The sequence below is a fragment of the Camellia sinensis genome, chromosome 4, assembly GCF_055761805.1.
Source record: "Camellia sinensis isolate YWXY chromosome 4, ASM5576180v1, whole genome shotgun sequence".
Classification (NCBI taxonomy): domain Eukaryota; kingdom Viridiplantae; phylum Streptophyta; class Magnoliopsida; order Ericales; family Theaceae; genus Camellia; species Camellia sinensis.
The window spans coordinates 9037698-9052624 of NC_138964.1; the positions used below are offsets into that span (position 1 = coordinate 9037698).

The window sequence follows — 14927 nt, forward strand, 5'->3', positions numbered from 1 at the left end:
ACGCTTTTGTCTAAGGGACTAGGGATATAAAATGGGTAAAAATAGATGAAACTCAAGCTTGAAAGCTTGAAAACTGTTAACAATGGCGAGCGAGAGAGAGAGAGAGAGAGAGAGAAAAGATTTGAAAAAAGTGATGTTTTCCATGCATTCACTGCTTATATAGACGGACAGACCGCGATCGTGAACAGCAAGACAAAACACGATCGCAGGCACTACCACAAACACCGCGGGCACGATCCGCCAAGCAACACGGTCGTGGGCGTGACCTGTTTAGCCGCGGCCTAACACCTCGACCTCTTGCGGCCCACGCACCCAAGCCCCAGGCCAAGGGACCTGAGAGCTAGTTTTGATCGTGACCTAGTCGCGGCCCATTAGCGGGCGCAACCTCCAGCCATGCCCATCGCGGGCGTGATGATACTGGTTGCAGGCATGACTAGTTTAGTCCAATAATTTATCTATTTATTTAATTTTTTTTTTGGCAAAGTTTCTTTTTTATAATTTTTGAGTTAATAGGTTTAAGTTTTAGGCTATCCTCGATTTAGGTAAAGGATGCCGTTTTTTATTATTTTATTATTTTTTGGTTTATTTAAAAAATAATTTGGAAATATGATAATAAGTAGTGCTTTTACTTTTTTAAAAAAAAATTATTTTAATATGGTATTACATCACTTGTAAATTTGTAAATTGACTATAACTATCATGCAATTTTGTTTTGTTTTGTTTTTTTGTTTTTTTGTTTTTGGCTTATTCACGCACATGAGGGTATTTTGATAATTTCATTCGTTGACTTATTTTCAACTTCTCAATTTTTTTTTTTTTTTTTTTTTTTTTTTTTGTGTTCAAATATGTTGGCTTTTAACTTTTTGAAAAATAAGCGAAAAACAAGTTTTTTTTATTTCTTCAAAAAACACCTTAATAATTAATTTGGTGAAAAAGAATAGTAGTAGGGAAAGGGAATACAAAAGTGACTTTGAATGTGGTGCAGAAAAAGGAAGAGAGTAAAAGCGATGATGAACAAAGATCGATGGTTAATCGAGAGAGTTGTCTAGTATGTGGAAAAGGCAAGAAAACAAACTTCAAATAAAAGATTCGATCATAACGTTTGATTTAATTACGATGTTAACAACTGCTTGATGAATTGAATCTTAAATTGTAATGAACACGTAGCAGTAGGAAAACAATGGGATAGGGAGTTAGGACAAAAACAAAAATAGGGACATATGACTCCAACCCTAAATTTATAGCTAAAATGGATAAATTATTGAAATTGCAATCATTTCAAAATTTAATTATTTAAAAAAAAAATTCAAAGGTTTTTCTTATTATAATCTAGTAGTTTCTTCTTCTTCTTTTTCACATATGACCTAACATATGTTTGGTTTGTTCTGATTTTTATTTATTTTATTTTATTTATTTATTCATAAATAATTTTTTTTTTGTTTTCCATTTTTTAGTGCTTTTTTTTTTAATATTTTACGCAATAATTTTTTTTAAATTTTTTTTGTAAATACATCAACCAAGATACACTTAAAAAATATAAATATTTGTGAAAAAAGTATTTTTAAAAAACCACTAAAAATCAGTAATTTTTTGTATTTTATTGTATTCAATGAATTTTTTAAAAAATTGTATACAAATTTTATAACTTTTAAATATATCAAGATTAAATTAATCTAATTTTTTTTAAATATTTAAACAAATCACTAAAAATACAAAAAATACGAATTCAAAACTCATAAAATTGTTTTTAAAAAAAATATCCAAACCAAATAAAGTACATAACTAAATCACGGAAAAGTATCTCCAACTCTTCAATAATTTTGTCAAATATTTATCAAATCAATAAATAGTCATTTTTTTATCAAATTTAAATTTGAAAAAAATTTAAAAGATGAAACATTGGAGATAATTATTTATTTTCCCAACAAATTTGATGCAACCATAAATTTGCCATTCAAAGAAATGTTTTAATAATATTTTGATGAAAATTTGGCAAAAAAATTAGAATAATTCATATCAAATCAAAAAAAAAATTGGGTCAAATTTATAATCAAACTAAATAATAAAATTTATGAAGAATTGAAGATACTCTTAAATATATATATATATATATATACACACACACGTGTGTGTGAAATAATATGAGTGAACTCGTATATTTTATCATAAATTCCATCATGTAATGTGTAAGACCATTATTATCTTATGTGATTGGTTCGATGTAATAGTATTTTTGGTATGATAAATGATGTTTTATTCATATCTTTTAGGTCATGTAAATGTAAATATCTAGGAATAATTACAAAAAATCGTTCTTGAGTTTTATAATAAAATAAATAATGAATTTTTAATTTTATCAATTTAAATTATATTATTTTGATTTATTTTAAATTTAAATATTTGACTATTTTTATTAAATAAAATTGTCAGAAAAATAATATTTTAGAATGTATAAAATATATTTTTTATTAAATTTAATGATTAAAAGACTAATTTTTTCATTGATTTTATTTAACGAAAATAAATAAATAAATTAGATTAAAAAATAAAATATAGATTTTAAATTAATAAAATTTAAAAATTATAATTTATTTTGTTACAAAAGTGAAATTTTAGATTTTTTTTAAAAAAAATTTCCAAATATGTATATAGTAATTGGGCGAACACCCGGCAATCGGTGTTCCTCTGGTTTGCCCTAAAAAGTTACATTCGATTCGACTTGGCGAGTGAACGCTGAGACTAAAATATTCTTCTTCAGCATCCAAGAAGCCCTTTGCATCTGCTATATAGCTGGTTCAAGATTTGTTGTTTTTGTTGCTTTTTTGTTTGGAGACAGAGAAAATGCTGGACATAAATCTTTTCCGGGAAGATAAGGGTCACAATCCGGAAATTATACGCGAATCTCAGCGCCGGAGATTCGCAAACGTCGATCTTGTCGATGAGGTCATTGCTCTTGACAAAGAATGGCGACAGCGTAACTAATCTCTCTCACGATTCTTCTTCTTTTTTATTTTTTTTATTTTTTATTTTATTTGAATTTTTTAAATGAGTTTAGGTTTTGATAATATTTGTGTGTATGATGATGAAACTTCGTATGGTTGTTTAGGTCAATTTGAGTACGATGGTCTCAGGAAAGATTTTAACAAGATTAACAAAGAAGTCGCCAAATTAAAGATTGTAAGTGTTATGATTGATTTTTTTTACTTGGGACTTTGTTGTTCATGTTCAAACCAAATTATAGAGAACTTTTTAAACTGAATATCTGTGTGGTTATGTTGTATGTATGTATGGGTGGATTTGTGTTGGGTATTTAAACTTAATTGCGGACAATTTATTAAACTTGAAATTTTGCACTATTGTGTTTCATTTGAATTTTGGTAAAATGGGCTTTCTTAGTTTGAAATCCATTACACATGTGGGCATTTGGATTAATTTTCAAATGTAGTAGCTAGGGAAGAAGAAACAGAGGCATAAGGAAGAAAGTGCAGAATCTGTGTATTATTTTCAGAATTTTACATATCCCCCATATGGGAGGTCCTCAACTATTTATAACTACTTCTTCACCTCACAGTTCTAACTGACTAACTAATTCACAACTGACTTCTCACACTTCTAACTGACAAACTAATTCACAACTGATTTTCTGTAACTGACTAACTAATCTCTTCCTGTAACTGACTAACTAATCTCTCAACCACTACCTAATTGACTTCCCTCAACTGACCCACAACTGACCCACAATTCAGAACCTTCTTGACATAACATTCCCTGCTGGTTGAGAAATAGCCTTGACCTCAAGGCTGAAATTGAGGATATTTTGCTTCTATCTCAGAATGATCAACCCAGGTAGCATTCTCTGGAAAAGAATTCATCCATTGGACTAACCACTGAACCACAGCCTTATTACCCCGCTTAACCATCCTCCTATCCAAGACAGCCATAGGTTCCAGTTGCAAAGTTCCCTAAAGACCTACTGGGGGAAGAGTAGTGTGAGCTAACACATTAGTCCCGATTTTCTCCTTAAGCAATGTGACATGAAAAACAGGGTGAATTTTAGCAGTTGTTGGTAACTCCAGCTTATAAGCTACTGAACCAACCCTTTCCAAGACCTGATATGGTCCATAAAACCTTGGAAATAGCTTCATATTTCTCTGCAAAGCCACTGTAGTCTGCTTATAGGGTTGTAACCTGAGGAACACCCAGTCCCTAATTTCAAATTCCCTTTCAAACCTGCCCTTATCAGCATAACGTTTCATCCTCTGCTATGCCTGAGTTAAATGCTCCCTTAAGGTCTTGATAATAGCAGCCCTCTCTTTTACCCAATTATCCACAACTGCTACTGAAGAAGGTGTGGAAAGGCAAAAAGTATGGTCGGGAGGTTCTTGTCCATAGACTGCAAAGTAAGGAGTAGTTTTGGTGGCAGCATGATAGGTGGTATTATACCACCACTCAGCTAAAGAGAGCCACTTAGCCCACTACCCAGGACAGTCTCCAGACATACACCTGAGGTAGTTCTCCAAACATTTGTTCAAAATTTCAATTTGACTATCCGTTTGAGGGTGATAAGCAGTGCTAAGGCACAACTTACAGCCCTGTAAAGTGAAAAGTTCATGCTAAAAATGGCTAGTAAACACAGCATCTCTATCTGAAACAATGGTAGAAGGTAGATCATGCAACTTAAACACTTGATCAAAGAATACTTTGGCCACATCTGCAGTTGTACAAGGATGTGATAAAGCCATGAAATGGCCATATTTTGACAACCTATCTACGACCACAAAGATCACAGTCTTGCCTTGAGAATTTGGTAAACCTTCAATGAAATCTATGGAAATATCAGACCATACCCTATTAGGAATGGGAAGGGGCTGCAATAGGCCTGGATACTTGACATTTTCACTTTTGTACCTCTGACATGTATTACATTCAGAAATGAACTAAGCCACATCCTGCTGGAGGCCCTTCCAATAAAAACTTCAATGTAGTCTTTTTGTGGTCTTGATTATTCCCGAGTGTCCTCCCAAAGGTGAAGAATGGAAGTCCTGAATAAGCTGCATCCTGAGGGCTAAGTTTCCAACTACCAACCTACCATGGTAGGTTAAAATATCATGGTCCCAAGCATAACCAGCATGAGCTTGACCTTGTTGCAGGTTCAAAATCAACTGTTGAATGTCAGCATCTTCACTCCAACTGAGCTTTACTTCAGCCAACCAACTGGTAGAGATACAAGATAAAGCATGAATCATAGCTATTGAATTAGCAGTATTGATCAACTCTTCTTTCCTGGACAAAGCATCAGTAGCTTGGTTATCTTTCCCACATTTGTATGTGATAGTGTAGTCAAAACCCAATAGCTTGGTCACCCATTTTTGCTGGAAAGGAGTTCCCACTCTCTGCTCCAAAAGATATTTGAGGCTTTGGTAGTCAGTCCTAATAAGGAAGTGCCTACCTAGAAGGTAATGCCTCCATTTGAGGACTGCCAACACTACTGCCATTAATTCTTTTTCATAGGTAGAGAGAGCTTGGTCTCTTGCTAAAATGCCCTTACTCCAATAGGCAATGGGATGTCCATCTTGCATAAGCACAACCCCAAGGCCTGTGCCAGAGGCATCTGACTCTAAAACAAAGGCCTTACTATAATCAGGTAAGGCAAGGACTGGTGTGGAATGCAGGGCAACTTTGAGTTGAAGAAAAGCTGTTGTAGCTATAGGGGACCATACAAAGGAATCTTTCTTGAGCAAACAATGAAGTGGAGAGCAAATTCGACCATAATGCTGGATAAATCTTCTGTAATAACCAGTGAGACCCAAAAAACCCCTCAATTCCTTGATAGTAGAAGGGATTGGCCAAGATTTGATAGCTTGTAACTTTGTTGGTTCTGCAGAAACACCCTTAGCTGAAACTAAATGTCCCAAATACTCCACCTCATCCTTCCCAAAAACACATTTGGACATTTTTGCAAACAAATGATGTTGCCTAAGCAATTGTAAAGTGAGCTGCAAATACTATAAATGGTCTCCTCATGACCCACTATATACCAGGATATCATCAAAAAAGACCAGAATAAATTTCCTTAAAAAAGGTCTAAAGACTTCATTCATGAGACTTTGAAAGGTAGAAGGGGCATTAATGAGTCCAAAGGGCATCACTAAAAATTCATAGTGCCCATCATGGGTTCTAAAAGTCGTTTTGTCAATATCAAAGGAATGAACCCTGATTTGGTGATAGCCCGACCTGAGATCTAATTTAGAAAAATACTGTGCCCCACATAATTCATCCAAAAGTTCATCAATTACTGGGATAGGAAACTTATCTTTGACAGTAGCGTTATTAAGAGCTTTATAATCCACACACATTCTCCAAGTGCCATCTTTCTTCTTAACCAATAGCACTGGTGAAGAATATGGACTGACACTAGGCCTTATTATACCAGAGGTAAGCATGTCTTTTACTTGTTTCTCAATCTCAGTTTTTTGAAAATAAGGGTACCTGTAAGGTCTCACATTTGCAGGTTCAGTCCCTGGTTTGAGAGGGATGCAATGGTCATGAGATCTAGGAGGAGGTAAGTCCTTTGGCTCTTGAAATATATCTGCAAAGTCAGACAGCAAAGCTGCCAAATCTGGTGGAGTTTCCTCTTCCCTCACAAGACAATCAGCTTGCAACAAATAGAGTTGGGCTATGGCTCCTTGTGGCTGTTTGTGCAGCAACTTCTGCATTTTTTCTGAGCTTAAAACCTTAACTCATCACTCTTTCCCCCTCTTAAAACATGTTTTCTGCCATTGAGATGAAACTCCATGCTAAGATGCTTAAAATCCCACTTAACTGGACCTAGAGTTGCGAACCATTGGATATCCAAAACCATATCACAGCCCTTTAGTTGCAGGACCCTTATGTCAGCCCGAAAAATTGTGCCTTGCATTTCCCACTGAAAATCTTTGCACATGGCTATACTCAACATTCTGGTCCCATCAGCAACTGATACTGGTAAGCAATCAGTATTTTCAGTCTCGATATTAGCTGTTTTGGCCACTGTTGGACTCAGAAAATTATGTGTACTCCCTGAATCAATCAAGATGATGATGAGGTGTTTTTTAACATTACCTCTAACCCTCATTGTTCTATAAGAGATTGTACCAGTTAAAGCATTCAAAGAAATCTGCAGTTCCTCCCCAGATAACTGTTCCTCATCTTCTCTTTTATCTTCATCAAGAACTGGTAGTTGATCATCTTCCTCCCCATCTTCTCCTCCTTCCATAACATACAATTGCTTCTCTTTACACACATGCCCTTTAGTATACCTCTCATTGCACTTAAAACATAACCCTTTGGCCTTCTTTTCCTCCAATTCCTTAGATAACTCTTTTCGAACATATCCCCCATTACCCACTTGTGACCTGTTTATAGAAAAAGGAGGGATGCCTTCTGATTTGGTTCCCAACCTAGTCTTCTTGGTAATGGCTTCAATACTTGTTTCTTGAAGTTTTGCCAACCCAATAGCCTGAGTGATAGAGGTTGGTTTAAACATTAATACCCTTGGTTGAATTTCATCCTTAAGACCACTTATGAAACAACTAATAAAGAAAGTTTTAGGGAGGTTTTGAGTTTTGTTCGCCAAAACCTCAAACTGTTCTTGGTAAGCTCTCACAGTAGTGGTCTGCTTCAATTTGGTTAGGTTACCCATTGCATCTTCATATGAATTTGGGCCAAATCTTGATAGAAGTCCTTGTGTAAACAAATCCCAAGTAATATGATGATGGCATCTTTCAAACCATTGAAACCACTGCAAGGACGAGTCCACCAAATGAAGAGATACCAATTTCACTCTATCAAGATTGTCAACAATATTGTACTCAAAAAATCTTTCACATTTATAAAGCCAACCAGTTGGATTATCACCATAGAAGCGAGGAAATTCAATCTTCGCAAATCGTTGATGAGATTGGTAGTCTATCTTGAATGGCAATTCCTCACGAGCTTGAAAATCCCCACGGGCTTGAACCCTTTCTGGAGAAACCCCTGACTGTTCTTGGCGGAGCATTCTAGAATTGTCACTCCGATCTACATGTTGTTTCCCATAGATGTGTCCTGCCATTTGATCATACTTCATACTTATGGCAGCAATCAATTCCTTGATATCCCCCAATTCTTTGAGAGAACTCCTGATTTTCCCTATTTCCTTCGCATTTCTCTCATTACCCTCCTTTAATGAGCGTAATGTCTCCTCAATTTTTTTAGCTTCCTGGGCTGCTCTAGTTCCGTCGGCCATAGTGGCAGCAGAGGATGAACAGGCCAAGAACCTGGGTGCTCTGATACCAATGTAGTAGCTAAGAAAGAAGAAACAGAGGCATAAGGAAGAAAGTGCAGAATCTGTGTATTATTTTCAGAATTTTACATACCCCCCCATATGGGAGTTCCTTAACTATTTATAACTACTTCACCTCACACTTCTAACTGACTAACTAATTCACAACTAACTTCTCACACTTCTAACTGACTAACTAATTCACAACTGATTTCTTGTAACTGACTAACTAATCTCTTTCTGTAACTGACTAACTAATCTCTCAACCACTACCTAACTGACTTCCCTCAACTAACCCACAATTCAGAACCTTCTTGACATAACATCAATTTTTTTTTTTTTTTTTTTTTTTTAATACTGCAAGACATGAAGAAAGTAGTAAAGTGGACTGTAGAAAATGTGAATTCAGGGTTGGACACTGGTGATTAAAAAATCCATTGATGTGAGGATGAAAAAATTGGAAAGAAAGATACAAGAGTTGGAAACTCTACCTCTAGGCCCTGTTTGTTTTGGGGTGTAATGAATGGGAGGGGATTAGGATAGAGGTGGGGCTATTTAGTGTGGTGTTTGTTTGTAGAGTTGGGGAAGGGATTAGGATGGAGGAGGAGATATCGATGGAAGTTAGAAGGGGGATTGGGATGGAGGAGGTGGAGGTGGTATTAGAAAAATAGTGAGGGGATTAGAAATTTTTTTATTTTTTATATATTGGGAATTTTTTTTTAAATATTAATATTTAATTTTTTTATATTTTTTTATTTATTTTATTATTTTATATAAAAATAATTTAACAATTCCTACACTAACAACTATTATCAAAACAAATACAATTTTACTTAATCCCCTTACTAACAATCCCCTCACTGTTAATTCCCTCACTATGAATTCCCTCCATTCTACCTCTGAAAACAAACGGGGCCCTAGGGAAAGAGGAAAGACAAGTTGCTTATCCTCCTTATGTTTGGTTTAGATGAGAAGGAAGGAAAGAAGGGAAAATGTGTTCTTTGTTTTTTTCATTAATCCATGGGAAATAAAAAAGAAGAGCCAATTGTTTTGGAGGATAAATGCCCAGAAGGGAGGAAAGTCATCCTCCTTGTTTCCACCCACTTTTGGAGGGAATGACTTGGTTAGCCTGGAGGTATAGTGCTTCCAGACTCTATTTCTTCTCTCCCTGTTGCTTCCAACCCATTGTACTTTAGGGTTTGAAGATGGGTTTATCAGCATGGTTGACCAATCAAATATTGGGGTTAACTGTCCTGCTAATGAACCAGTCTATTTGTGTTCTTGTTGTTTTTATCCTCCATCATGCCCGTTACACGGTCAGTTATGGTAGGTATCTAAGCATCCATTAGTTAAGGGGGTCGGGGGACAAAGCACAAACTGCACTTTGGTCTTTTCATAAATTGGATGGAACGAGACACTTGGGTTATGTTATATATATGGGCTTTTTTCTCAAAAATCTGCACAGTTAGATAGGACTTTTGGACATTGGATTCCACAGCTGCCCATGTTTTATTTTTCTGAATTTCATACTTTTGTACCACAAATTGGATGTTAGAGCTTACAGATGATGGTTGTTTGGTTTCGAAATGAATTTAGTAGTTTCTACTCAATGTATAAATTGATATTTTTTCTTTGCCCTTGTGTCTTGGGATTTTAAACAGTCTGGTGGGGATGCTAGTGAAGTGATTAGAAGTACTGAGGAGAATAAAAAATTGACAGCAGAAAAAGAAACAGAAGTTCAAGAGGCTCGAGCAGCCTTGTATTCAAAATTGGAAATAATTGGAAACCTTGTGCATGATTCAGTTCCAGTTGACAATGATGAGGTATGGATGGAATTTTATTTGTCATTAAATTTATGAAAAAATGGGTCCATTATTTTTAGCCGACTTTGACTAATTTTGTAGGCAAATAATGCCATAATTCGATCTTGGGGAGAGAGACGGTTGGAACCCAAGCTGAAAAATCATGTTGACCTTGTTGAGCTTCTTGGAATTGCAGATATAAAGAAAGGTATTAAGTTGGATGTTTATTTTGTCTGGTTATTTAAGAAAATGTTCCTACGTGACATTAAGATGATTAAAACGTGAGTAAATTTCATATTACCCCCAAACTACCACTAAACTTCAATTTGACCCCTGTCTGTAAACAATTTTACACCTAAGCTATTCTGATTTGGATCAATGTGACCTTGCCATCACATGCCGTCTATAATCAAACAAAAATCTTTATTTTACCCCCCAAACCCTCTGTTCAGGGTCTAATTGAGTTTTAAGAGATATTTTGGAGGGTAAAATGAAGGGATTCTGTTTGATTATTGATGGCAGGTGATGACGTGAGTCACATTGATCAAATTCAAAATAGTTTGGATGTGAAATTGATATATAATATAATTAAAAGGACGGGGGTCAAATTGTTTTTTGAGGGATAGTTTGGGGGTAAAATGACATTTGCTCTTAAAACATACGAGTACTGGTTTGAACTGCTGTGTAATCGAGGTTGTATGTTTTCTACAAGTCTGTTTTCAAATAATTTTTGTTTCACTCTATTGTAATGTATTGTGTTGACTAATTTTTGTTTCACTCTATTGTAATGTATTGTGTTGACTAGAATGATTGATCAGAGGTGTAATGTCTTTTGTACCTTTCTTCCTTCCAAATTACTCTAAGTAAACATTATTTGTAGTGTGGATTTTATCAAGGTTTGTATTATTTTCCTACTGAAAACTCTGTGTCAGGTTGCTGCACTAGGTAGCTTTGAATCTGAATGTCATAGAGTTATTTGCTTGTGCTCTATCTTTGGTCATACGTGTTGCTCTAGAACAAGTAATTCAATCAATAAAAAACCTGTGCATCAAGGTTAGCAATGTGGAGATTAATGTCCATTAGATTTGTGCTGACTTCCATTATACTTCTAACATCTATGTTCTACTACTTTTATCATATAGACGATTCCCTCAAATATCTTGGTTTTCATGGCTCATCCATCACCTAAGAAGTATGAACACTTCAACTTAGTTGTCTTGGATTTCATAACTGTGTCTAACACCGTAACACCTTGGACATGTTAAGATACGTATCAAACATGCCACGTGGTGCGTCTTATTTTTTTACTTTTTTTTTCTCTTCCTGAACACCTATGTTCTATCTCTGGATATGCTTCAAGACACAACTATCATATCATGCCATTAGCTGTAAAAAGAGTTATCCTTGATTCATAATCACCACTATGTAAACATGTTTGTGTTAATCATCACTTATGTAGTGTTCTCTTCCTTTCAAACAATACAAAAAAGTAGAGCATTATTTCTCTTAATTTCTGAATTAGTGCTTGATTGTTGAAGTTGAGTCATCATTCTGAATTAGTGTTTGATTGTTAAAATAATATTTTCTATTTTGAATAGGTTAAAATTATGAATTTGAGTGGTTTTTTAATGTTGAATTTGTGATAGTTTTTCATTACTTTTAGTTGCTTGTAGATGTAAATATTTAAATACATAGCAAAAATATAAAAAGTTTTTTTTTTGGTCGTATCCTTCTCGTGTCCGTTCTGTGGTTGTATCCATGCTTGTTAGATTCTCTCAAATGCAATTCTTTTATAATTATGTGTTATTAGGTTCATTAGGATGCTAATGCAAATGTTCTTGAAACATCTAGGTGCTAATGTAGCTGGAGGTAGAGGTTTCTATCTGAAAGGAGATGGTGTACGCCTTAATCAAGCTCTAATTAATTTTGGTCTTGATTTTTTGGAGAAAAGGCGGTACACTGCATTGCAAACTCCATTCTTTATGAGGAAAGATATCATGGCAAAGTGTGCTCAGTTAGCACAATTTGATGAAGAACTTTACAAGGTAACATGTGCAATGTTTTTGAGATCATTAGTATATCAAGGTACTGAGTGAAGACATATTAGCTGAATACAAAAATGTACGTGCATCTGTCCTCATTGACATTTTTTGGGGGGTTGGAGCTTCAATGTGTTTGTTTATTTGTAAGCTCATCCACAAACTATATAGTTTTGAACATACGAGTTTGTTGATTAGTACATGTTGGCACTCTAAGATCTTTAGCCTATGGTTTGCCAAATTCCAGTAAGTAATTTTTTTATGGTTAACTTTACGAGTATCTATTGCAAAAATATATATAGTATCACATTCCGTGAAACATGTATGTAGATTTATCGAGTTCAATTCAATTCAAACCAAATTTGAATTGCAGAATAAAGAAATAAATTGTTGCATTGAATGACTAGGGCTATGCAAAGAATTTCTCTCCATGGGATTAGTCATTTCTTGATGCTTCAAATTGTATCTATTGAACTGTATCTTTCAAATGTGATTTATAGGCACGGGTTTGTGTATTTAGCATTTTTTGCTTGACAAATTGTTGGTACGCTTCATAAAGTTCACCATAACAAGAGGATGCCTGATTTAGTTTTTTTTTTACAGGTAACTGGTGAAGGAGATGACAAATATTTGATTGCTACTGCTGAACAGCCACTATGTGCTTATCATCTAGATGATTGGATCCATCCTTCACAGCTACCAATAAGGTTATAACTACTTACATGAATGATAATTGCCTTTATGGCTACTAAAGAATGTTGGAGCATGGACACAGATATGACATGATACGAGCACTCTGACAACTTTTAAAAAGATTTGATACATGAAAATGATAATGACTTCATTTTTAATAAATAATAGGACATGCTCGGACATGTGTCCGATATGTGTTGGGGTGTGTCTAACAAGTGTCTGTGTTCAATGTTGAACATGGAAACAACACCTTTTTAGAAGTGTTTCTGCTTTTTAGATGGTGGCTTTTATGTTTTATTTTTTTGGTTATAAATCTTTAGTGGCTGCTCTTTGTTGAATTTATGTTGCATGAATTACTAGATATGCTGGATATTCGTCTTGCTTCCGCAAAGAAGCAGGTTCTCATGGCCGCGATACTCTTGGGATTTTCCGAGTTCACCAGTTTGAGAAAGTGGAGCAGTTCTGCCTTACTAGCCCAAATGGCAATGACTCTTGGGACATGCACGAGGAAGTGATAACGAACTCAGAAGAGTTTTACAAGATGGTATAGAGCTTTCCTGCCCTCAGAATTTTAGGGGAATGATGTGTATAAGTTTTGGTTATTTCTTCGTTATATTCATTTTTTTTTAATCTGGAGATGCTTGATAATGTTTCTTATAGTACTCATATAGATTATCTTGTCAGGTTTTGTAATGTCATGTAAGATGAGTGATTTTGGAATTGGTTGTTTTGTTTGGTTAATGCTAAAAATCTGCCACTTGACGCAAAAGATATGCAGGGTCCTATATATGGGCTCCTGCTGATGACGAATTGATTTTTCTCTATTTAATTATGCATTTTTCTTTCCTACAAGTATGACATAATTCTCTCTATTGCAGCTGAAACTACCCTATCAAATTGTGGCTATTGTTTCCGGTGCTTTGAATGATGCAGCTGCAAAGAAGTATGATTTGGAAGGATGGTTTCCTGCATCCAGCACTTACAGAGAACTTGTTTCCTGTTCAAACTGCACTGACTATCAGTCCAGGAGATTAGAGATTCGATATGGGCAGAAAAAGGTAGATGTTGCCACGTTTTGTTTTTTATTATGAAGGCTCCCAACTCTCCATTAAAATATTGATATATCCTTATGCCAATGTGGGTGAGTAAAACAAATGGATTCATTCATAAATCAACTTGGCAAGAAACTGAATTGATTGATACTTGCTGTCACTATTTTGAGGTGTCGGTTGATGGAATATGGTTTAATGCTGTTTCTTTTTAAATGTGTTTGCAGAGCAACGAGCACGCTAAGCAGTACGTTCACTTGTTGAACTCTACCCTTACAGCGACAGAGAGGACCATGTGCTGCATCCTTGAGAATTACCAGAGGGAAGATGGCGTGGAGATACCAGAAGTGCTGAGAGAATACATGGGTGGAAAGACCTTCCTGCCCTTCCAGATCGAACCAGTGAAAGAAGCAAAAGGGAAAAAATCAAAGGCTTAATACCGTGCTGGTAAACAGTTAAAAGATTTCATGTGTTGTTTACCAATGCCTTGAAGGAGATGCTGTTGCAAGGTGATACGATTTTCTAATGATTGAATGTTACTGGAATGCTGCAACTCAATTCATATTGCTCTGGTTTTGGATTTTTCTTCGTAGTCTTTAAGGTTGGAAACCTTGAAGTATTATCTTTTGAAGAACTAATTAGATGACAGTTATGTGAGATATGATTGTCATTTACTCACTATGAATTGAATTCCAACTGTTTCTCTTTAATCTTGTGCCACATTTATAGAAAGTCCCCGCCGAGTGAAATTTTATAAAGACTTTTTTCGTGGCTGTGCTTGTGTATTTGAGTTTATGCTTAGTTGTTGGGCTGGAGGATAACAAGGAAATGGCATGCTTAGGACTGGCTTGACAAGAAGTGTTTTTTGTAGCTTTTTTATTTTTTCAGGATATGTTGCTAAAAAAGTTTTTATTGGCCCCAAAATTGATACCCAATGAACAACTGGATGTATTTACTGCTACTATGTCAGGTCACTGACAGGCTGATAAAATATCCCAGCACGTGGCGGAGCGTAAGCTGTGCATTTCTTGTCCTCCTCAGA

At 35.2% G+C, this 14927-nt stretch overlaps 1 protein-coding gene across 1 annotated transcript; it reads left to right on the top strand.

Annotated features, from left to right (window-relative positions):
- The first annotated feature begins 2281 nt into the window (after positions 1–2281).
- On the top strand, positions 2282–14658 carry LOC114319177 (serine--tRNA ligase). The gene is made up of 9 exons (XM_028266179.2): positions 2282–2974; positions 3107–3177; positions 9964–10125; positions 10207–10312; positions 11956–12149; positions 12747–12850; positions 13197–13380; positions 13715–13894; positions 14113–14658. Exons 1-9 carry the CDS (start codon positions 2842–2844, stop codon positions 14320–14322), a joined length of 1344 nt encoding a protein of 447 aa, XP_028121980.2. The 5' UTR covers positions 2282–2841; the 3' UTR covers positions 14323–14658.
- Positions 14659–14927: the final 269 nt, after the last annotated feature.